Raw genomic sequence first — 25,879 nt, 5'->3', positions numbered from 1 at the left:
TCAAGCTAATAACTTTCATGTGAAAACTGCAGCTGCCTTCATAGTATCGTCTATATTTTAATCATTCACATAAATGTTTGGTAAGTTAGCATGTCGCGAGATGGTGTAAGAGGGGAGGTAGATGGTCATGTTCTCAATATGTCTCTTTTTGGGGTTTTGGTTTAGAACGCCATTAAGGAAAATGGTTCAACTAACCGATCACTTGAGGAGTTGATCTTAACTCTGAGGAACTCCGAGGCAGATAAGGAGTTCCGTGTGAAGGAGTTGGAATACAGCAAGCGTGCTCTGGAACAAGAAAATGAGACACTGCGGCAACAGGTAAGAAATAGTCTCTATACCATCCACATAATTGAGTATTTAAATATTTTTTCAGGTGTAATTGAGAGAATGAAACCTATTCCACATACACGGGGCTGGATTCTATGTTTGGCAGGGCGAAGGAGGCAGAACGGAGAATTGAGTGATCCACGCACTTCTGCCTTCGCAGTCTCAGCGCAACAAATCATACGGTGGGGTAGGGGTGCTCTGCATCTAATTGGGTGTCCAGGCTGGGGTGCCATGCAGGAGGGGGGTTATGCCGTGAGCAGTAAATTGGTCACAGTGACCAGTTTAAAGGCCCCCCTGCCCCACCTCAATCTTTCCTCATAACGTCTGGCTCAAATCAGCAAATAAATAAAGTCAAAAAACATACAAACATTGCAACTTTCACTATCAGACTCTTTTGCTAGATAATAGAATCAGAGAATCCCTACGGCACAGAGGAGGCCATTCAACCCATCAAGTTTGCACTGACTTTCTGACAGAGCATCTTATCCAGGCCCACCAACCCCCATCCCCGCAGCCCTGTGCATTTACCCCTGAACGTATCCATTTTGAGACAATAAGGTGCAATTTAGCATGGCCAGTCCACCTAACCTGCACATCTTTGGACTGATGCAATCTGTTGGAAGGCCTGGCTTCTGCCTGTGTGCTACCCGTAGGAAAGCACTCCCAAACCTGTTTCTGGTGGAAAATTGCATGCAATTGGCTCTTTAAAGAGCTCAATAATTTGTTAATTGGTTATATCAAATTGGTTTCCAATTTTCACGTCCACACGTTTTCTGTAATTTTGGAGACTGGTGTGATGATGTCGTATTGCCGACCTGACATAATCACACCATATACTTATGTACACGTGAGGAGGGCGGTCTGCTCTCAAAAAATTCAGTCCATGGAGTCTGTTTACTTTTTTGATCATTGCCTTAATGTACGCTTGTTCTATCCAGGTGACAAGGGTCCATGTTTTAATTTTTGCTAAATTTTAGCATTAGAATTTAAAATGTATATAGTTATTTCTCTTTCCTCTTTTACAACAATGTCTATATTAAAATGACACCTGAGGAAGCTAGTAATCTAAAATACCTTCCCCTGAAGTGAGATCGCTCTTAAAGGAGCTGTAGTCATTTTTCTTGGCAATGTACAGCTCACTATTTATAGATTGTTCATAGAATCATACAGTGCAGAAGGAGGCCATTCGGCCCATCGAGTCTGCACCAACCACAATCCCACCCAGGTCTATTCCCATAACTCTATGCACTTATCCTAGCTAGTCCCCCTGACACTAAGAAATACTGTTAATTTGAGGAAATTCTCTCATTTTAACACAATTTCCTTTCTAAAGTGTCCATTCACTTGCGTCAATTCAGAGGAATATCCATGTGTGACATAGAACGTGTTACAGTAATCTGGATTCAAAATATTTGAATAGTCTTGTTCCAGTGCATGTTGATCACTTCCTAAACTTGTAAACCTGTTTGAATGCAATGCGGTACTGTGCCAATAACAATCTTTGTGTACAAAGATTTTTGAAATGTTTGGATCATTGTTACAATTCCAATGATGGGGTGGCACAGTGGTTACCACTGCTGCCTCTCAGCGCCAGGGACCCGGGTTCGCTTCCAGTCTTGGGTGACTGTCTGTGTGGAATTTGCACATTCTCCCCATATCTGTGTGGGTTTCCTCCGGGTGCTCCAGTTTCCTCCCACTGTCTAAAGATATGCAAGTTAGGCGGATTGACCATGGTAAATTGCTTCTTCTTGTCCCAAGATGTGTAGTAAGTGAATTAGCGGGGCAAATATGTGGGATTTTGTGAAAGGGATGGGCCTGGGTAATATGCTCTGTCAGAGAATTGGTGCAGACTCAATGGACTAAATGGCCATCTCCGGCACTGTAAGTTCTCTATGATTCTATGAACTGGATAGGAAGATCCCGGCTCAAGCGACTGTAACTTTAACTTTTTTATATAAAAAATGTGGAGGAACAGAGCCACAGGATTGCTAATTGGTTTTAACCACATTTTCCAACTGACACTTTGAAACAATGCTTCTGCTCCATTTTTAAGAGTGAATCCAGTCCAGGATTTTATACCAGCCCCTTAAGGATTTCTTTGTATTGACTGTTGTACAAACTGTTCACAGTTGCTTTAACACTCGATTTCCAGACTCTAATTAAAATTGCATCAAATGTTTCATTTACCTCTGAAGTCTGCTGTCTAACTTTAAATCTAGTTACTGCAATTGTCCCTTTAACTCAGAACACTCTTCCTTGAATTTTTCTGAACAATAACTTGGTCTCTGATCTTTTAACTTCAGTCTTTCTGCCCCAATTCACTGGTTATAGAGTCATAGAGGTTTGCAGCATGAAATCAGGCCCTTTGGCCCAACTTATCCATGCCGCCCTTTGTTTTAACCACTAAGCTAGTCCCAATTGCCCGCATTTGGCCCATATCCCTTTATACCCATCTTATCATGTAACTGTCTAAATGCTTTTTAAAAGACAAAATTGTACCTGTCACTACTACTACCTCTGGCAGTTCGTTCCAGATACCCACCACCCTCTGTGTGAAAAAATTGCCCCTCTGGACTCTTTTGTATTCCTGTCCTCTCGCCTTAAAGCTATGCCCTCTAGTTTTAGACTTTCGTACATTTGGGAAAAGATGTTGACCATCTAGCTGATCTATGCCCTTCATTATTTTATAGACATCTAAAAGATCACCCCTAAGTCTCCTACGCTCCAGACAAAAAAGTCTCAGTCTATTCAGCCTCTCCTTATAACTCAAACCATCAAGTCCCGGTAGCATCCTGATAAATCTTTTCTGCACTCTTCCTAGTTTAATAATATCCTTTCTATAACAGGGTGACCAGAACTATACACAGTATTCCAAGTGTGGCCTTACCAATGTCTTGTACAACTTCAACAAGACATCCCAACTCCTGTATTCAATGTTCTGACCAATGAAACCAAGCATGTCGAATACCTTCTTCACCATTCTGTCCACCTGTGACTCCACTTTCAAGGAGCTATGAACCTGTACTCCTAGATCTCTTTGTAACTGAGTAAGTCCTGCCCTGGTTCAACCTACCAAAATGCATCACCTCACATTTATCTAAATTAAACTCCATCTGCCATTCATCAGCCCAGTGGCCCAATTGATCAAAATTCCGTTGCAATCAGAGATAACCTTCTTCACTGTCCACTATGCCACCAATCTTGGTGTCATCTGCAAACTTACTAACCACACCTCCTAAATTCTCATCCAAATCATTATGATTAAACTTTCAATATTCACTGGTATCTTGATCCCATTGAAAATACGACCTTTAGTGGTGTATTTAATATGCTGTCACATCAAATGCATGAAATACGTATCAACATGAAACACCTTCACAACAGGCTCTCAGGCAAATGTCGTTAATCATTTGCCTGCACAGTGGTTAGCACTGCTGCCTCACAGCTCCAGGGATCCGGGTTCGATTCCTGGCTTGGGTCACTCTCTGTGCCGAGTCTGCGCATTCTCCCCATGTCTGTGTGGATTTCTTTCTGGTGCACCAGTTTCCTTCCACAGCCCGAAAGATGTGCTGGTTAGGTGCATTGGCTGTGCTAAATTCTCCTTCAGTGTACCTGAACAGGTGCCGGAGTGTGGCGAATAGGAAATTTTCCCAGTAACTTCATTGCAGTGTTAATGTAAGTCTTTTTGTGACACTAATAAATAAACTTTAAAACTTAAACTGTTTCATTATTAGAAATCATGATCTCTGTCAATAACAGAAGCACCTCTGAGGTATTAGTTCTGTATCAGGAAGTAGATATCGCAGGTTACCTTCAGTGGGTTACCTTCATCATGACGACAAACCTAGTCTCAGTGACCATTTTGAAGATTGACTGTGATACTTTCTCTACTCTTTGAGGGTTGTAGCTCCTCTCAGTTGCGCATATTTTGCACCATGTTTGTCACATGCTGCACAGTGGACCTACCTACATTAAGTTGATCTTTCTCTACACCCTAGCTATGACTGTAACACTACACTCTACACGCTCTCCTTTCCTTCTCCATGAACGGTATGCTCTGTTTGTAAAGCACGCAAGAAACAATACTTTTCACTGTAGGCTAATACATGTGACAATAATAAATCAAATCAAATAGTGTGCATAGCCACTGCTGATATTGGCTGGAAAGCATGTTGAGGGTAGGAATCCTCTAGGTTTAGCTTGTCATTTTTTAGCAGTGATACAAATCTGCCCATTGTTTGAAGATGATAGATTTATTGGTAGCGTGCAGGGAAGCGTCACCGCTTTCACAGAAATGTAACATAGCCCAAAGCCATGCTATCAGTGGAGATGATGGAGCTCATCATTTCCATCATCAAAGAGATTTTTATTACCTCAAAATATTTCCTATTTGGCCTTGGGACTGATCAACCCTTTTTATTATTGTTTCCAACTACACCTTGTTTTTTTAAAAAAAGGTAATATTCACACTTTGATGAAAGCTAATCTGAAACTAATGATTAAAATAAACTAATACTGATGATTAACTCTGGCATTCATTAATGAAATACTATCCCAGTTTGCAACTTCAAATAAAATTAATTGCCTCAGTTAAAAATCATCACAGCAGCCACGTAACCATAGTGCTTACAAAATGACAAGATGCATTGTTCTCCATTGTAAATTTTATGTACCTAAGATGTTTGAATTTATCTGATTTTTTTTTTGGTGGAGAAACGTACTAGCCTAGACTTTCTGGCAAAGATGTGGTGTAAGCATAAATTGCAGGCAACAAGTACAAAGTTCCCCAGAAGGGAGTCTTTTTGAATTTTACTTCTATGTAAAAATGGGCAATAGCAACTCATCTGTCTGCTTCACATTCTGATGCTCCTCTTTCCTGGTTTAAGGTTTATTTATTAGTGTCACGAGTAGGCTTACATTAACACTGCTATGAAGTTACTGTGAAAATCCCCGGTGCCTGTTTGGGTACATTGAGGGAGAATTTAGTATGGCCAATGTACATAACCCGCACATCTTTGGAGTGTGAGAGGAAACCGGAGCACCCGGAGGAAACCCACGCCGACACGGGGAGAACATGCAAACTCCACACAGACAGTGACGCAAGACTGAACTCCAGTGCAGCTTTGCACGTAGGCAGACAGGTGACCCATGGTAAGATAGGAAAATTGCAGTTCAGCTGAACTTTGGAGGGATGTGGATGGGTAAAGACAGGTGAAAAAAGCATGCGTGTGTGTATGTATGTGCGTGCGTGTGGCGGGGGGAGGTGGGGGATAGAACTGGTCCTTACAGTATTTGGTCAAACTCAGAATGCACTGCAGCAATTGCTGGCCTTTACTAAGGCTGAAGGGGGAGAATGGAAATCACTAGCAAAACTGAAATGAGAATAAACCTAATGTGAAGAATTGACATGGAGTCCATAGAGTTGTGGAAATCATAGAATCCCTACAGTGCAGAAGGAGCCATTTAGCCCATCGAGCCTGCAGCAACAACAATCCCACCCAATCCCTATCCCTGTAACCTCATGTATTTGCCCCGCCAATTGCCCTAACCTACACACCTTGGGACATTGGGAGAATTTAGCATCGCCAATCTACCTAACCCGCACATCTTTGGAATGTGGGAGGAAATCAGAGCACCCGGAGGAAACCCACGCAGGCATGGGGAGAACATGCAAACTCCACACAGATAGTGACTCAAGCCGGGAATCGAACCCGGGTCCCTGGTGCTGTGAGGCAGCAATGCTAACCACTGCGCCACCGTGCCACCCAAATCATTCCATTATATGTGTACACAGACAGCCACAGACTTCCCTGTGGCAATGTTCCCACTCTAATCAATTGATGTAACATGTGCAAAGTGTAATGTGAAAGAATACAACCTGGTTGATTCAAATGTTTAATTCTTAATGATTTGAATTTTGTTGAATTGGCATGGACAGTCCAGTCTGAAATCTGTTGCTTTACATTGACTATAATATTTTATGTTTACAGCTCTCCAAGAGCCCATCAAGTAAATCAGTCACCTCGATATTTAGTACAGACATCTCAAATAATTACTATGAAATGGTCAACAAGTTGCGTGAAGAAAAGGACAAGGAGATCGATTATTTGAGGGTATGTAAATTCATTTTCTTGCTGCCAGTGTTTTCAATGCAAGATCATCACTTTTTAAAGCCCAGTTGGAAATCATTGAATGATACAATACAGAAGGGGACCAGTTGGCTCATCATACCTGTTCAGGCTCTTTCAAAAAGCTGCTAATTCGTTCCACTTCCCTGCTCTTTTGTCATAACCCTCCATTTATTCCTTTTCAAGAATATGTACAGTTGTATTTTGGAAGTTACCATAGAATCTGCCACTACCAAAAGTAAAGTTTATTTATTACTCACAAGTAAGGCTTACATTAACACTGCAATGAAGTTACTGTGAAATTCCCCTAGTCACCACACTCTAACACCTGTTCAGCCCAATACACCTAACCAGCACGTCTTTCAGAATGTGGGGAGAAACCGGAACACCCGGAGGAAACTCACGCAGATATGGGGAGAACATGCAAACTCCACACAGACAGTGACCCAAGCCGGAATTGAACCTGGGTCCCTGGCGCTGTGAAGCATCCACTGTGCTACCGTGCCACACTTTCAGGTAGTGCATTCCCACTCACAACAAAATATGTTGACATTGGTTTTGTTTTTCTGTGATAGAATTTGTTGGCTGATTAAAATGACTCACTCTTACTGGCCAATTAGCTTACAATTAACATAAAAAGTTCTGAGAAAATAAGATGTCCTGGGTATTTGAGCCCTGTAAAAACTGATGTAGATAATATTACAAGCAGAAATGAGGAAGTGGCAGTCTTTGTTGTATCATGATTTTTGATCAGGATTCTATCCAAAAGACCATAAAACCTAAGAACAGAAGGAGGCCACTCGGCCTATCGTGTCTGCTCCACCATTCAATTAGATCATGACTTATCCTACATCATCTTCAGCTCCACTTTCCCGCCTTATCCCTTTATCGAATGATTCCCTTACTGATTAAATATCTATCTCAGCCTTGAACTTACTTAATGACTTAGCCTCTAGAGCCCTCAGCAGTAAATATCTCCATAGATTCGCTACCCTCTGAGAGAAGAAATTCCTCCATCTGTGTCTTAAATGGGCAATACCTTATTCTGAGATTATGTCCTCTGGTCCTACACTCTCCGACAAGGGGAAACAATCTCTCAGCATCTATCCTGTCAAGCTTTGAGTACCCTATATTTCTCAAAAAGGTCACCTCTCATCCTTCTAAACTATAATGAATACAGACCCAACCAACTCAACATCTCCTCATAAGAAAATCTCTCCGTACCCGGGATCAATCTAGTGAACCTTCTCTGGACTGCCTCTATCTTTCCTTAGTCAAGGGGACCAAAACTGTTCACAGTATTCCAGCTGTGGTCTAATTAGTGCCATTAGCAAGACTTCATTATTTTTATATTCCATTCTCTTTTGCAATAAAGACCAATATTCAATTCCTTCCCTATTACCTGCTGAACTTGCTTGCTAGCTTTTTGCGATTTGTGTATGAGGATCCCCAATCCTCTTATGCTGCAGTTTTCTGCAGTCTTTTTCCATTTGAATAATATTCAACTCCTTTATTCATCCTTTATTCAAAGTGCATGGGGGGATTCTCCCAGCCTGCTGTGCTACTCTAGCGGCAATTTTAAATTTACTTTTAAACTAAAGTTGAGTAGATGTTTATTGTACAAGGGCATAGGTTGTGGAGGCAAGATGGTCAAATGGAGTTAGGATACCAAAAAGGCATTGAATGGTGAAACAGGCTAAATGACTTGCCCTATTTTTATGATTCGTCATTAATGGTTCAGTTTACACCTATTAAGATGCTCTCACTTTTTGTCCTCCATTTATTCAGTTAATGAAGATTTATTGCCGTTAACCATAGTGCCAGGACAGGCCTGGGGCTATTCATTGAATGTTTAGCTGATCAATTTTAATTGTAATTGTGTTTTTAATGTGGTTCAGGCTGATTTTCAAAAAGTGAGCAACATTTGTACACACCTTCTCCTCTTTCCCTCAGATTTGCTAATTTTGTGGAATACAACATCATTTTGCTAATTATCTGTCTGCTTTTGTGATTATAATTCAAAACAAGTCTTTTAAGAAATTATTTATTTGTTTAATAATATCATCCAAAGTGCAATCTTATGCTTCGTTTGTCCTTAATTTTTTATTTCCTGTTCTGTTGTGGAAACTATTGCATCTCCTCAGCCAGACTTATTGGGCTGAATTTAATGCTCCCCACTGGTGGATTTGAAGTTTGGGGTGGGGGGCCCTTCACTTTCAAGACTACCATCAAAAAACCCATCTTAAAACAACCCATGTTTGACCCCTCTGTCCTTACAAAACTACCACATCAAGTCCTGATCACTTATTATCCCTGTCCTAACTGTTTTCTGGTCCCTCAAGTTAAAACTTATCACCTTAATATTTAAATTGCTTAGTGGCTTCACCCTCCCCTCTGTTTGTAACCTCTTCCAACCCTATAATCTTCTTCCACATGGGAGCGGCACGGTGGCACAGTGGTTGCACTGCTGCCGCACAGCGCCAGGGACCCGAGTTCGATTCCCGGCTTGGGTCACTGTCTGTGTGGAGCTTGCACATTCTCCCCGTGTCTGCAAGTGTTTCCTCCGGGTGCTCCGATTTCCTCCCTCAGTCCAAAGATGTACAGATTAGGTGAATTGGCCATGCTAAATTCTCCCTCAGTGTACCCGAACAAGCGCCGGAGTGTGGCAACTAGGGGATTTTCACAGTAACTTCATTGCAGTGTTAATGTAAAACTACTTGTAACACTAACAAATAAACTTTGCTTTAACTTTCACACCACCCTTCCTCATCCCCAACCAACTCTTCATTCTTGGTCTCTTTTTCACAACCCCGCCCTCCACCCCCCGCCCTCCACCCCCCGCCCTCCACCCCCCGCCCCTACCCCTCCCCCTCCATTCCCTACTTTATCTTACTTATGGACAAGTGGGCAGCCTGCCTTCAAATGCCTAGATCTAGTCTTTGGAATAAACTGAGTAAAAATATATGATTTTGTTCTCTCTCTTTCCACACCCTTCTCCTTCTTTCAGACCCATTTCAGTGGTCAACTTTTCGATATCCTCACTAACATATTTGTCTTTAGTGCAGCGTCCATATTCTATTCGACCTCCGTGAGAAGTCTTGGGCCAACTTCTCTATGTGAAAAATGGTTGCTGATTGTTGTCCAAACCCATCTGTTCAATGCTTCAATTTTCTTCCAGGAAGAGGGTTCTTTGTTCTCTGAGCTGTGAATCGGACTTTTTAATAGAACATAGAACATAGAACAGTACAGCACAGAACAGGCCCTTCGGCCCACGATGTTGTGCCGAGCTTTATCTGAAACCAAGATCAAGCTATCCCACTCCCTATCATCCTGGTGTGCTCCATGTGCCTATCCAATAACCGCTTAAATGTTTCTAAAGTGTCTGACTCCACTATCACTGCAGGCAGTCCATTCCACACCCCAACCACTCTCTGCGTAAAGAACCTACCTCTGATATCCGTCCTGTATCTCCCACCACGAACCCTATAGTTATGCCCCCTTGTAATAGCTCCATCCACCCGAGGAAATAGTCTTTGAACGTTCACTCTATCTATCCCCTTCATCATTTTATACACCTCTATTAAGTCTCCCCTCAGCCTCCTCCGCTCCAGAGAGAACAGCCCTAGCTCCCTCAACCTTTCCTCATATGACCTACCCTCCAAACCAAGCAGCATCCTGGTAAATCTCCTCTGCACTCTTTCCAGCGCTTCCACATCCTTCTTATAGTGAGGTGACCAGAACTGCACACAATAATCATTAATGTATTGTTCTCTTTTAGTCACAAATCAGCAACATGAAACATGAAATGTCTTCAGGACAAGATAGCTCCAGTAGCTTGAAAATTAAAATGATGGAATACAATAATAGCCTGAGTGAGAAGGATGCCATCATTAAACAAAAGAATGAGGTGAGTAATATCGCATGACTTCTCTTGGATTTCAGTGACACTGTCATGCCAGATTAAGAATGAATTCAGCACAGAGTCAGCTAAGGACCCACACACACTGTTGTGGCTCCAGATCAGTCTGACAGCAGCGTCCTATGGACTGCAGTGTGAGAGTGGGTGATTGTGCAGTTTCCCCATAAAGGTGGGGACCCAAGTCAGAATTTAGACTCACCAACTGAACATTGATTGCTTGGCAACAGACTGCTAACAACGCACTATCAAATATGCCTGACGTCATCTTGTTGGCATCAGTCCAAGCTTCACCATTACTTTGTGTCACTAACTACTGCCTCTCGCACTACAGTCAGGAACAGGGGAAGTGGAACTCTCATGATACTACGTCAATATCTGGAGCAGATTTGGGAATATTCACTCCTCCTGCAAACAAAAATGTGGCAATTTTCCCCATTCTCCCCAATTCTGTTTCTGCTTTGTGTATGATTCTTAACCATTTCAGCACTGGATTTCCTTGCTAACTGTCAGAGCAGGCATGTCATTCTTGCTTTTTAATGGTTTAGAATTTCTGCTGCATTTTTCTGATTTTCCTCATGATTTTGGTGGAAGATTAGGAGAAACCTGGCCAAAATGATGTACACTGTTATCATAGAATCATAGACTGCTACAGTGCAAAAGGAGGCCATTTGGCCCAACGCGTCTGCACTGACCACAATCCCACCCAGGCCCTATCCCCACAGCCCCATGCATTTTACCCTAGCTAGGTCCCCTGACACTAAGGGGCAATTTAGCATGATCAATCCACTTAACCCGCACATCATTTCCCTGGAATGTTGCCCGATGCTATGGTCGGAGATCAGGAGACTCCCAACAGGTATTCCGGGAGAATATCCATGACCAGATCTTCAAAGTTTCTTTTTTTTTTAAATAAAGATTTATTTTGAGTTCTTGACCTCTCTAATTTTGTAACTTAGTTTTATCTTCCTTCACACAATGTGGCAACCCCAAGCTGTGCATAGATAACTGCATTCCTCCCCGGGTGGTTACAAGGAGATGTGTAGGGCCAATATCTGGCTGAGAAAGTAGCTCTATATATCTCCATAATGTACATAAGTCCATTGCAGTGTGGGTATGAGGTATACTACTTATGCAGTAATAAGGCACTGACATCAGTAATGTTGCAGTCTATTCTTATGGGTGTTATAGGCAGCGGCTGTGATTTTAGTGCTTTGTAATTTTGCAGACATTGTCTCGATTGATAACAAGAGATTAACCATATCTATTGATAGGGTGATGATCAACAGTACCATCAGGATATTAATAAGTGGACTGTCATTAAAACCATAACTCAACCTGATTACTGCAGCCTCACTTGAATGAGAAATATTGCTTTCATTTGAGGTCTAGGCTTAATGCTAGAATAGCTCCTGCCAAGATCCGAGAAAAGATTTGTTGCAAAGAGATTTGCAACAGAATTGATCATTGTGAGGTTCTGTGGAATAGGCCTGTGCAGTGGGCCCCTGGTCCTTTTATAATTATTTCACGGGATGTGTACATCGCTGGCTAGGCCGCAGATGTTGATCAATTCCTAATTGCCTTTGTGAAGGTGGTGGTGAGCTGCCTTCTTGAACTGCTGCAGTCCATGTGGTGTAGGTACACACTCAGTGCTGTGAGGAAAGGAGTTCCAGCATTTTGACCCAACGACAGTGAAGGAATGACAATATAGTTCCAAGTCAGTATGGTGTGGAGCTTGGAGGGAAACTTGCAATTGATGGTGTTGCCACGCTTCTGCTGTCCTTGACCTACGTGGTAGATGTCACTGGGCTGGAAGATGCTGTTGAGCATTGGTGTTGGAGGAAGTTTACGGTGATGAATGGCGCTCTAATCAAGTGGGTTGCTTTGTCCTAAATGGTGTTGCGCTTCTTGAATGTCACTGCAGCTGCACTGATCCAGACAAGTAGAAAATATTTCATCACACTCCTACTTGTGTCTTGTGGATGGTGGACTGGTTTTGGCAAGTCAGGAGGTGAGTTACTCACTGCAGAATTGCCCACCAGCAGCCACAGTATTTATAAGGCTGTTAGCCATATGATCAATGGAAAACCCCCCAACCCAGGATCATGATAGTGGGGGGTGCTTGCCATTTTTCAGTCCAAGCCTGAATATTGTCCAGGTCTTGCTGCATATGGGCACAGATTGCTTCAGTATCTGAGGAGCTGCAAATGGTGAAATCATCAGCAAACATCCCCACTTCTCAACCTGTGATGAAGGGAGGATCATTGATGAAGCAGCTGCAGATGGATGGACCGTGGACACTCCCCTGAGGAACTCCTGCAGTGACGTCCTGGGACTGAGGTGATTGACCTCTAACCACCACAACTATCATCCTTATGCTGGGTATGACTTCAACCAGTGGAGACTTTTCCCTCTGATTCCCATTGACTTCAATTTTGCCAAGGTACCTTGATATCACCCTCAGTCAAATGCTGACTTGATGACAAGGGTAGTCACTCACCCTCTAGAGTTCAACTCTTTTGTCCAAGTTTGAACCAAGGTTGTAATGAGGTCAGGAGCTGCATGGTCCTGGCAGAACTCAAACTGAGCATCAATGAGCAGCTGGTAAATGCAACTTTATAGCACAGTTCATCATTTTGCTGGCCTTCTGTCCTTTTTTCCATTCTGTCATGAGATGTGGGCATTGTTAGCTAGGCCAGGATTTATTGCCCATCCCTATTTGCCCTTGAGAAAGTGATGCTGAGCTGCCATCTTGTACAGTCCACGAGGTGTAGGTGCACCCACAGGGAGGGAGTTCCAGGATTTTGACCTAGCAGCGGTGAAGAAATATTTCCAATTCGGGAAGGTGAGTGGCTTGGAGGGGAACCTCCAGGTGGTGATGTTCTCATGTGTCCGCTGCCCTTGCACTTCTATGTGGTAGCAGTTGTGTGTTTGGAAGGTGCAGGAGTCCTCGCCTTTGATCTGCTTGTGTTTCCACAGTAGTTGTATGGCTAGTCCAGTTCAGTTTCTGGACAATGTTAACCCCCAGAATACAGACAGTCGGATTTCAGTGATGGTGATACCATTGAGTGTCAAATGGCAATGGGTAGATTATCTCTTATTGGAGACAATCATTGTCTGGCACTTGTGTGGCATGAATGTTACTTGCCACTTCTGAGCCCAAGTCTGAATATTGTCCAGGTCTTGCTGCAGTTGGACATTGACTGCTTCAGTACCTGAGGAATTGCAAAAGGTGCTGAACATTGTGCAGAGTTCTGAAGGCAGATCAACCATGATCTTATCAAATGGCAGAGCGGGCTTGAGTGGTTGAATGGTGGACTCCTGCTCCTAGTGTTTATGTTAGGATGTCATTTGATGCATATTTTCAGTAGGCAGGTAATTTGGCCATCTGTTTTTGTAATTTAGGAGCGTATGATAACACTAAATGTTTGTGGGAGGCAATGTCTCTGGGTCTTATCACAAGACAATTAATCCAAAAACTCAGCTAATGTTCTGGGGACTTGGGTACGAATCCCGCCATGGCAGATGGTGGAATTTGAATTTAATTAAAAAAATATCTGGAATTAAGAATCTACTGATGGCCGTGAAGTCATTGTCAATTCTCGGAAAAACCCATCTGATTCACTAAAGTCCTTTAGGGAAGGAAATCTGCTGTCCTTACCTGGTCTGACCTACATGTGACTCCAGAGCCGCAGCAATATTGTTGACTCTCTTAGCAATTACAGATGGGCAATAAATGCTGGCCAGCCAGCAATGCCCATGTCCCAAGAATGAATAAAAGAAAACTAAGGCCTGGATTCTCCCAGTCTGCTGCGCTGCTTGAGTAGCGCATCAGGCTTGGAGACATCAGCGGGGGGCCGGTAGTGGGACTCGTGACCAGCATCCAGCCGATCACTAGTCTGCCAGGCCCTTTTCTCTGATGTAATCAGCCCCCCCACTAGAAATTGGCGTGGGGCTGGTTACCATTTGGAAATCTGAATTTCCATATGATTAGTGGGCCCAGGAAGGTAGTCTCTGGGCCCGCTAGTGTCAACCCCCTGCCGGGAGAGGTCCGCACCAATGGAGACCAGGGGCTCACCCTGCTGGTGGGGACAGAAGCCTTTGAGGCCCCCCAGAGAGGTTAAGGGCAAGGGGTGTCCCTTGGGCAATGCCAGCCTGGAACCCTGGCACAGCCCACCAGGCACTCTGGCACAGCCCACCAGGCACCGGGCAGTTCAATGGGGCATCAGGCAATGCTAACTGGTGGGACCAGAGGGCAGGCAGGGTCTACTATCGGCCGATCAGTGATGGACAGGGGAGACACACTGCGCACTGCAATAGGATCGGCGGTGGAAGGAGGGGGTGAGTGGCCGGGGCTGGCCATGGGAGAGGGGGTTGGGGCAGACGGTGGTAGGGGGTTGGAGGTCGGGGCTGGCCATGGGAGGTGTTGGGAGAAATTGGGGCTGGCCATTGCTGGGAGGTGGAGAGATTAGGGGGAGGAGATCGGAGCTGGCCATGGGGGGGCTGGCAATTGCAGCTAGTCTGCGGGGGGTTTTGGGGGGGGAGGGTAGGCTAGCAATTGGGGAGTGGTTATCGGGGAGGCCAGCAATCAGTGGAGGAATGGGGGGTCGGAATGGTGGGGGGGGCAGTGCGCATGCGCCAATCTCCCCTCTGACAGATTGGCGCATGCGCGGTGGCTTGTTGAGCACTATGCTGTTGGCCTCTCAAGCAGGTGAGGCCCCACCCCCCATTATCTGGCGTGAATCTCTCTGAGGCCATGCCGGAGATTCATGAAAGTAAGTACGCCCCAAAAATGGCGGGAAAATCTCCTGTTTTCCCACCCCTGGGCACTTCGGGGTTTTTTTGGGGGAGAATCCCAGCCTAAATGTTTTACACTCCGTTTTGTGGAAGCTAAACACAGGGGTAGGGACTGTCAAACCTTTTGACATGAACTTGAACTTGGCTACACCTAATACACCAAGGAAGCTGCCTTGGTGCAGTGTGACTGTGCTGATTTATGAATGAGCACTGTGTGAGCACAGACTGAAGGTGTAATTTCAGACACCATTCAGCAGCTAACACTGTGAGACCTCATGTATCAGTGCACCTATCAGACAGGTGCATTGAATCCTTTCACAATCGCACTCCATCAGCCACTCTTAGAATAAAAGAGAGTGAATAGGTATTAAAATTTAAAAAAAGAATGAACTAAAGGAAACATTAGATGTGTCAGAAATTTTCAAGTAGGTTATCAGGATCAGATTATTGTAATTTAAGAAACAGTCCAGCAAGCACTTCATGGGGTGTTTTAATTAGTGGACTCTACTAATGGCCATCCTGCATCACTTCAGTTAGCACTGATCCTGCTACACTGCCAGAATAATCTGCTTATAAAATGCCAGAATTTCCTCCACAAAATCAGCACCAGTCAAACCATCTCTTGCTTAATTTGTTCTTGGGATAAAAAGTAAAAGTAAAGTACAGTTTATTTATTAGTCACAAGTAGGCTTACTTTAACACTGCAATGAAGTTGCTGTGAAATTTCCCTAGTTGCTACACTCGCCTGTTTAGGTACACTGGGAGAATTTAGCACAGTCAATCTATCTAACCTACGCATCTTTGGACTGTGGGAGGAGACTTGAGCACCTGGAGGAAACCCACACGGACACGGGTAGAATGTGCAAACTTCACACACACAGTGATCCAAGCCGGGAATCGAACCCGAGTCCCTGGCACTGCGAGACAGCAGTGCTAACCACTGTGCCACCATGCTGCACCTTTATTGCCTTATTGCTGGCAAGGCTACACTTATTACCCACCCCAACCTTCTCCTTGAACAGCTGCAGTCCATCTTCCTCCCACAATAGCGTTAGGTAAGGAATTCCAAGATATATACCCAGCAACAATGAAGACTGAATGACAAATATCCAAATATAGCAGCTAGTTACTGGCAAGATTCACTCGGTAATACCGATTCTCACTCTGAGGAGAACAAGCTCGTCTGAACACCTGAAACAGGATTGTCAGAGCGCTCAAGTATAAATAATCATGGTTGAAACCCCAGACTGAATCTGATAACTTTGATCTCCTTTAATTCTCAGGAAATATTGAGACTGAAATCTTCATCACAAGCGACGGGGAAGAATGTGACCCACACAATCATTACAAAACGGTAATCCATATTATTACCATCGCTTAGAAAGTAAAAGATTATTTGGGTATTGGAGGTCTGCAGTTGGCAGACTGATTTGCCTGTCACTGATCCATCTCAACTATTGTGTCAAAACCGATGGAATATACCAATTGTATATTGGTATATACCATGAATATGACCTTTGAGAGATTACAGTGTATCAGTACATTTTTTTGTAACAGCAATCAAATTAATGTGTAAGGCATCAAATGAAGCACCCTGGGATACTGTATTGATGAGGCTGTGTGCTGATGTATAAATAAGTTATTTGCCATTCATACAGTTCCATCAGTGTCTGATAGTCCTGATGAAATCACTGTCTGAATAGAAGACCATAATATGTAGGAGCAGCAGTAGGCCATTCAGCCCATCAATTCAATGAGATCATTACTGATCTCTTGTGATAATCCTCAACTCTATTTTCCTGCCTTCTCACAATAATGCTTGATTCCATAATCAACCATAAGATACAGGAGCAGAATTGGGCTGTTCGACTCATCGAATCTGCTCTGCAATTTAGTCATATCTGATAAGTTTCTCACCCCGTTCTCCCTCTTTTTCCCCATAACCTTTGATCCCTTTACCAATCAAGAACCTATCTATCTTTGTCTTAAATACACTCGATGACCCGGCCTCCTCAGCCTTCTGTGGCAATGAATCCTATAGATTCACCACTCGCTGGCTGAAGAAATTCTTCCTCATCTCAGTTCTAAAGGGTCATTCCTTTACACCGAGACTGTGCCCTTGGATCCTAGTCTGTCCTACTAATGGAAACAACTTCCCCACATCCACTCTATTCAAGCCTATCAATTCTGTAAATTTCACTGAGACCCCTCCTCATCCTTCTAAACTCCATCGAGTACAGTACCAGAATCTCCCTTTACTGATTAAAGATCTGTCTTCCTCAGCTTTGAACATACTTAATGTCCCAGCCTCTACAACTCTTTGCAGTAAAGAATTCCACAGATTCACTAATCTCAGAGAAGAAATTCTTCCTCATCTCGGTTTAATATTGGCGACCCCTTACTCTGAGATTATGTCCTCCAGACCTAGTCACAAGGGGAAACAACCTCTTTGCATCTACCCCGGTAAGCTCCCTGAGGATCCTATATGTCTGAATAAGGTCACCTCTCATTCTTCTAAACTCCAATAAGTTCAGGCCCAACATACTCAACCTTTTCTCATAAGAAAACCCCTCCATACCTGAAATCAATCCAGTGAAACTTCTCTGGACTGCCTCCAATGCCATTATATCTTCCCTTAGATAAGGGGACCAAAAACTGTTCACAGTATTCCAGGTGTGGCCTAACTAGAGCTCTGTATAGTTTTAACAAGAGTTCCCTATTTTAATACTCCATTCCCTTTTGAAATATATGGCAACATTCCATTTGCCTTCCCTATTACCTGCTGAACTTGTATGAGGATCCTCAAATCCCTCTCTGTTGCAGCTTTCTGCAGTCTTCTTCCATTTAAATAATATTCAGCTCCTTTATTCTTCCCATCAAAGTGCATAACTTCACATTTTCCTATATTATATTCTGTCCACCAAACTTTTGCCCACCCATTTAACCTGTCCATCTACCTCTGTAGACCCTGTGTCATCCTCACCCCTTGCCTTCCCACCTATTTTTTTGTCATCCGCAAACTTGCCATACATTCTCTTCCCTCGTCCAAGTTATTTATATCTTGTAAATAATTGTGGTCCCAGCACTGATCCCTGCAGCACTCTACCAGTAACAGGTTTCTCAGACAGGTTGCTACTAAAGTCCTTCAGGGAAGGAAATCTGCTGCCTTTACCTGGTATGTCTTGTGTGTGACTCCATAGCCACTGCAATATGGTTGACTCTTAAAATGCCCTCTGAAATGGCCTAGCAAGACACTCTATTCATGGGTAATAAATGCTGGTCCAGCCAGCAGCCCACATCGCATGAATGATTTTTTTAAAAACTAAAACTGCTCCTCATCCCAACTCTGACTTCTATCAGTTAGCCACTCCTCTAACCATGCTAATATACTATCCCAACACCAAGTTCTTATCTTATTAAGTAGCCTTTTGTGTAGTACCTTAACAAATGCCCTTTGGAAACACAAGTATCCATTAAATCCATCTACTGTTTCCCCTTTATCTATCCTGCTCTTTAGCACTGCAGAGAATTCTAGTAAATTTGTCAGGCATGATTTCCCCTTCATGAAGCATTGCTGACTCTCCTTAATTATATATTTCTAAATTCTCTGATATTTGCATACTTTAATCATGGACTCTTAACATTTTCCCAATGATAGGTGTAAAGCTAACTGGCCTATAGTTACCTGTTTTGTGTCTCTCTCCCTTTTTGAATAAGGGTAAAACATTGGCAATTTTCCAAACCTCTGGGACCTTTCTCGAATTGAAAGATTTTTGGAAGATTACTACCAGTCATCCACCAACTTTGTAGCTGCTTCCTTCAATATCCTCAGCCTTCAGCCTCATTTGTTTCCCTAGTACTTCTTCTCTAGTGACAGTTATTGAATGCATTCCCTCTTTTCTCCTTTGTTATTTAGCATTTTCATAGAATCTCTAGAGTGCAGAATGAGGTCATTCAGCCCATCAAGTTTGTGCTGATTCTCTGACAGAGTATCTTACCTCGGCCCTTTCCCCTGCCCACACAGTTACCATGGCCAATCCACCTAACCTGCACATCTTTGGAGTGTGAGAGGAAACTGGAGCACCCGGAGGAAACCCATGCAGACACTGGTTAACTCCATACAGACATTATGGTCAAGGCTGGAATTGAACCGGGGTGCCCGGCGCTGTGAGGCAACAGTGTGCCACCGTGTATGCCCTATTTGGAATACAATCAGTGTCTTCTGCCATGAAGAATGATATAAAGTTTTTATTTAACATCTCTGCCATTTCCTGGTTCCACATTATTATTTTCCAGTCTCATTCTGTCAGGGGCCTATGTTCACTTTTGCCCCTCACTTTCTTTTTCCATATTTAAAGAAGGTCTTTCTCTACATTTCTATATTTCCTGCTAGCTTACCCTCATATTTTATTTTCTCTCTTTTATTTGATCATCTTTTGTTGCTTTAAAATATTTCTCAATCCTCTGGTTTACCACTAATCTTTGCCACATTATATGTTTTTTTCTCTAATCCTCTGACTATGTTGCACCTTAGTTTGCATGAAATAATTGCCAAAAATATAGATTTTAATACTTTGTTGCTATTCTAATTGTTTTGTATCATGCACGATGTGATATGTAGTCTTATGCTGTTGAGCTTCTCGGCCTTTTGGCTAAGATCAAGTGTAGTATCGACATGCTGTGCTTGGTTGAAGTCATTAGGTTACATTTTAGCTTCATTTGAAGCAATTTTTAAAAGCGGCATCTCTCGACCTTTTGGCTAAGATGCAGATGAGATCAAGCCTTGGAGGAGGAGCTATGCCTACTCCAATCAGCTTGGATCATGTAGATCAAGCCCAAGACAGGAGGTGAGAGCCCTGTCTTGTCAGCTTGGATCGGGAATGTCTCAACTTGTTGAGACTCTGAATTAGACTTGATTTGATTGAATTGGAATTAAAAAATAACGTTTCTTTTCTTTTCCAATATAGCCGACTTGACTACCCAATACTGGGCCTTTTGAAAGATACGAAGCTGACTTCACCCAGTAGAGAAATACAGACTGTTTACATTGAAAAGAACAGATCAATGTAAAAACAGGTACGTTAATATTAACACATTATCTTCGGTTAGCCGGTTCACCCTTTAAAGGATGCAGAAAATGCGGCCTGCTTAGAAAGCTTCTAGGAAGGAAATGTGGATAATAAACTTGTCTGTGTTGAAAATGCGGATGCCTAGTTATTTACACTAAGTTAAGGACTGTTCTGCAGAGTGACCTTTCATCAAACTTTGTTCTTTACATTTTAGGATTTCTTTTCATGAAATTGAAGACATACAAATCTTCAGAGAGCCACTGTTTACTATTTGGAAAGAGAAGTTACTCAACATTCTTCCCAATCGACAATGGTCTTTCTGACCCTGTGATTAAAAAGTTAAAATGATTGAACAACGCAAAATGTATTTTTATGGGACTGTGTCAGTTTATTTTAATTAATTCAGTTCATTTTTCCTACGATTAGAAATGTTGGAGGTTTTGGGTGCGGGACAACTTTGCTTTATATCTTGCAATGAAATAAGATTTTCTAAGGGGGACAAATAGGAATTTGGTGTGTGGGTTAAAGATTATGGTGTAAAGTATGTAAACTGTAACATTAACAGAGTGATAGAGCATGAATTAGAACAATGTTGTCCAATATGTGAGCCCTATGTAATCATATTTCGGGTTAGTAAATAAAAGAGTAATCGACATCATAATTGAGAATGTCCATACTCCATTTGCAAGGCATACACTCCATGTCCTTTCACGTTTTATTAAAAGGTTAGATTAAAAAGAACATGTGAGTACTTTACTTCAATGGTGTAATGTTTGTCAATTACATATATTGTTTAAATGTGTGGAAGGTGTTTTTGACAGCTTAGTGTATGTGGCTCGTCAAAAATTTCTGTTGGGCAACAAAGATTTGGAAACAATCAATGCACAGGCCAGCTTTGTCTTTCATTTGTGATTATTTTTCATGCAAATCAAAACAATGGTTCGCAGATTTGCCAAAGAGCAGAAGCAATGACCGATCAGCCGTTTTTTGACTATTCAAAATAGTTGAGAAGTTTGTCATTTTTGGTTAGGAATTCTAGTATTGTTAGGATTATTGCACAACTAAGATTATTGACCTTCTAAAAGTTATAGACCCAGAGAAAAAAAATATTCAAATTATTAAATTCTATTTATATTTAAGAAAACAACTTTCATACCAACGGATTGAAGATTAAACAATGCTCTCTGAAAATTCATGCATCCTGATATACAGGATGATTTCAGCCTACCGATACCACCATGGTTGTGTAAAATAACTTGTGTTATTTATCAGGTGTGAAACCAATCTGTTCAAGTTTGAATGATCTGAGAATCAAACTGAACGAGGTGTAAAATGGACAGTGTTTACCTTTTTATAGCTAAGGACGTTATTTTCTGCCTGCAACATGCTCTTAATTCATAGATTTAATTTTAGTGCAAAAAGTAACTTTGAGACAGTAGATTTTTTCAATATTGGGGATGAAGTGTCTATATGCTACAAGCGCAAGATGAGACACAGGCTGTACTATCTAAATAATATCAGTAACACCAGTTCAATGGCAAACTGTTTAATTATTGCTCAAACTGCTCAGACAATTAAGAAGTAAAATGTTCTGTTCTGAGTTAATATAAAATAGGTGAAATACTATATATCATTTGGTAATTCTTCCTATTGTGTTCATGGATCTTTTCTAAGCTACCTGGCCAATCATCAGGTAACCAAACGTATATTATGAAGCTGAATGTATTTGTGGAATTCCATAAATAAAAATGTTAATTTGCCTTTTGACTCAGTTTATTATTTGTTCTGTGGCTATGTGTTTTTTTTTGCAGTTGTACTTTTAAGTGTGGGTTTCAATAGATTCACCATCATTATGGCCCAACCACTTCTAAAATCTGAAACTAATTGCAAAAGATAATTTTGAATCTGTTGTTCTAATGCTGCTCAGAGTATATTTCAAAACATCTACTTCAGGAATTTACAGGACTTTTGGAAAGGGGTTAATTGGACAACTTTTTAAAAGATGGGTTGAGGGGGATTTGGAGAGCCCATGGGCTGGCCTGTTGGTGAATGGAGGCGTCGAGAGATTAGATGTCCGTGGTGCAGAGAGAAGGGACCAGGAAATTTGAAACTGTTGAAATGCTGGAGGATCGGCAAAGATTGTGTGTTTAGAAGGGAAGAGCTGAACCAGGAGAAAAAGAAAGTTATCGGAAGAAACTAGATCTGTGAAGCAAGAACTGTTTGAAATGATACGCCCAGTTTGTTAATCTTGGTAAGAGATGAAGCAGATTGTGCAGGGTTTAGGGACAATAAGATTGGGCTTCACAGCGCCAGGAACCCGGGTTTGATTCCCAGCTTGAGTCTCCCCATGAGTACGTGGGTTTCCTCCGGGTGCCCTGGTTTCCTCCCACAGTCTGAAAGACATGCTGATTAGGTGTATTGGCCGTGCTAAATTCTCCCTCAATGTACCTAAACAGGCGCCAGACTGTGGCGACTAGGGGATTTTCACAGTAACTGCATTGCAGCATTAATGTAGCCTACTTGTGACTAATAAATAAACTTTACTTTGAACTTTTATTAGATTGTAGGCAGCGAAGGAAAAAAAAACTGTAGGGAAGATGAGGTAAGTAAAGGTCTTGGAAACAATGGCTTTGTTTAGTGGTCATGATCCAAATGTCAGAGTGTTTAGCTTTCAGTTTCCGCTAAGTAGCAGTTCATTCACCAGAGAAGAACAATATTGGAGCTGAATCTGAGGGAACAAAGTACTGCAAGTTCAAAAGGAGATAGTTTAAAGATACTGAGGGCAGCAGACAAATTGAGAAAAACTCTGTCATGCTGTCAGCTCTCAAATGAAAAGATTAAAAGAGGGTACAAGGCCAGAGGATCGAGGTGAAATGAGACTGTTGAAGGTAGGTGGAAGAGTTTGTTGTGTGGTGGGAGAGACTCCTGGCCAGAGAAGTGGGTATCACACTAACAGAAGCAAGGAAGTGTCATTTTGAGCTCCAATTCATTGTAGTTAATGTATGAAGCTGAGATCTTTGATCATTCAGAGGACAAAAGTGAAAAGACGGCTTGGAGTGAGATATGGGGTCAATGGAAAATGAAGAGGATGAAGAATCTGGAACATCCAAGAACTGTTGAAGTTTGTGACCCTGGACACCTGAAAGGAAAGAAAGTTATTTTGTTGAAGTGCCAGATGAGGGAGATAGAGATAGTCCACTCCTTCACCACCCAGCATGCCCCGATCCTGATCACCCCAGTAGGCACTGCCTATTCCTCTGCCAGCCACCTGAATTAGTGAAGGTACAGATTCCTGAGCAGTGGTTCCCTGACAACAGCCGCTACTCCAGACAGGGAGAGATGTGGTGCGAGGCGACCATGTTTCAGACTTTGACTATGTCCTGGTAAAAGATGGGCAACACCTGCAAAGAGCTACGAAGACTCCTCAGGTCTACAAACAGAAGCTGCACATCATAATTCACGCCACGCACCTGGTGGAAAAAATACATTACCAAAAATATCTTTAGGAGGGAGCTTGATGTAAAAGTATCGCTGCAGGGTCTGAAGGCGGAAGGTGGCCACCTGGGTGTAAAGGGCACACCAGTGCCTGACCTAAGCTGAAGATTCAGAACCTTAGCAGCAACCCAGCGCAGTCTTTAGTCCCAGAAAAACTATTTTCTAGATTTTTGTAACAAAATCAGGGGGAGGGGTCAAGTGACAGCGGTACCACAACATGGAGGCAATCAGCTGGTTTATGATGAGAACTCATGCCCTGAGAGTCCAGCAATTCAGGCGAGCAGTGATCTTTGCCTCCAGCTCTTGCCATTCACCAGCCATAATTCAGCTGAGCAAGGATGGGCTCCCAAGTAGAGGAGGCTGGTCCTGCTCCAGGTGAAAGGCCTGCGCTCATCTGGGAAGGGGTCCATCTGCCGTGGACCAACCAGGAGTCTGGAACACTTTGTTAAATTTCACGGGATCCAGGGTGAGGTATCTAAATGGATACAAAATTGGCTTCTTGACAGAAACCAGAGGGTGGTTGTAGAGGGTTGTTTTTCAAACTGGAGACCTGTGACCAGTGGTGTGCCTCAGGGATCAGTGCTGGGCCCACTGTTATTTGTCATTTATATTAATGATTTGGATGAGAATATAGGGGGCATGGTTAGTAAGTTTGCAGATGACACTAAGATTGGTGGCATAGTGGACAGTGAAGAAGGTTATCTCCAATTGTAACGGGATCTTGATCAATTGGGCCAGTGGGCTGACGAATGGCAGATGGAGTTTAATTTAGACAAATGCGAGGTGAAGCATTTTGGTAGATTGAACCAGGGCAGGACTTACTCAGTTAATGGTAGGGCGTTGGGGAGAGTTACAGAACAAAGAGATCTAGGGGTACATGTTCATAGCTCCTTGAAAGTGGAGTCACAGGTGGACAGAGTGGTGAAGAAGGCATTCAGCATGCTTGGTTTCATCGGTCAGAACATTGAATACAGGAGTTGGGACGTCTTGTTGAAGTTGTACAAGACATTGGTAAGGCCACACTTGGAATACTGCGTGCAATTCTGGTCACCCTATTATAGAACGGATATTATTAAACTAGAAAGAGTGCAGAAAAGATTTACTAGGATGCTCCCGGGACTTGATGGATTAAGTTATAAGGAGAGGCTGAATAGACTGGGACTTTTTTCTCTGGAGCGTCGGTGGCTGAGGGGTGACCTTATAGAGGTCGATAAAATAATGAGGGGCATAGACAAGGTAGATAGTCAATATCTTTTCCCAAAGGTGGGGGAGTCTAAAACTAGAGGGCATAGGTTTAAGGTGAGAGGGGAGAGATACAAAAGTGTCCAGAGGGGCAATGTTTTCACGCAGAGGGTGGTGAGTGTCTGGAAGAAACTGCCAGAGGTAGTAGTAGAGGCAGGTACAATTTTATCTTTTAAAAAGCATTTAGATAGTTACATGGATACGATGGGTATAGAGGGATATGGGCCAAATGCGGGCAATTGGCATTAACTTAGGGGTTTTTAAAAAAAATGGCGGCATGGACAAGTTGGGCCGAAGAGCCTGTTTCCATGCTGTAAACCTCTATGACTCTCGGTGAGAACTCTAATGCCCTCCGGATCCAAGACAAGGGATCCATCATCAGCCAGCAGCATAAGGAGCTGCTGACCGACCTCTTGTCTTTTTTCCAGTGAGGAGAAGAAAGGGAAATGCAATCCAGTTCTGTGGTTTATCAGAGGAAAGTCCTGAAGTTCCCCTGGGGGGGATCCGAGGGGATGAAGGGCAACTCATTGGGGAGACCTTGCAGCACATAAACTCTAATTCACCCCCAGAGAACAGAGACGGGGGCCAACCTCGCCACCACCCAGTGACCCAGCATTTGGGTTGCTGCCGCAATCCCCAATGAATCAATGGATCCCTTTAGGGTCAGAAGATGGAGTTTCGGGGAGTGTGGCCTGAGGGTTTTACCCTCCTTGCCCCCAAGGGGCCCTGCTTGAGGCATTGTGGCAGTACACTGTGGATCACATCCCCTCTGGAGGGAGGAATATCGGTCCACTTGGAGGGGACGCCATGTCTCTTTGGAAGAGGTGGGGTGGGGGGCTGGCATGTTTGGCTGTCCTGGTGGGAGAATCCCCCCCCCCCCCCCACCCCCTCCAAGGAGTGTTGCC

The 25,879-nt window shown here is 43.0% G+C and overlaps 1 protein-coding gene and 1 non-coding gene across 2 annotated transcripts in view; both read left to right on the top strand.

Annotated features, from left to right (window-relative positions):
* pof1b (POF1B actin binding protein) overlaps positions 1-22,003 on the top strand; it is a 90,369-nt gene extending 68,366 nt beyond the window's left edge. The window contains exons 11-16 of the mRNA XM_078211653.1: positions 166-318; positions 6,318-6,440; positions 10,234-10,362; positions 16,452-16,522; positions 20,136-20,244; positions 20,452-22,003. Coding sequence (XP_078067779.1) covers positions 166-318; positions 6,318-6,440; positions 10,234-10,362; positions 16,452-16,522; positions 20,136-20,238 — 579 coding nt within the window. The 3' untranslated portion in view covers positions 20,239-20,244; positions 20,452-22,003. The remainder of the gene's footprint in view (positions 1-165; positions 319-6,317; positions 6,441-10,233; positions 10,363-16,451; positions 16,523-20,135; positions 20,245-20,451) is intronic.
* Positions 19,801-19,994, top strand: LOC144493216 (U2 spliceosomal RNA). Its single transcript, XR_013497690.1, has one exon. It is a non-coding gene; the product is annotated as a U2 spliceosomal RNA (small nuclear RNA).
* Positions 22,004-25,879: the final 3,876 nt, after the last annotated feature.

The sequence above is a fragment of the Mustelus asterias genome, chromosome 4 (genome assembly GCF_964213995.1).
Source record: "Mustelus asterias chromosome 4, sMusAst1.hap1.1, whole genome shotgun sequence".
Lineage (NCBI taxonomy): Eukaryota > Metazoa > Chordata > Chondrichthyes > Carcharhiniformes > Triakidae > Mustelus > Mustelus asterias.
This window is presented reverse-complemented; position numbering and strand designations above follow the sequence as displayed.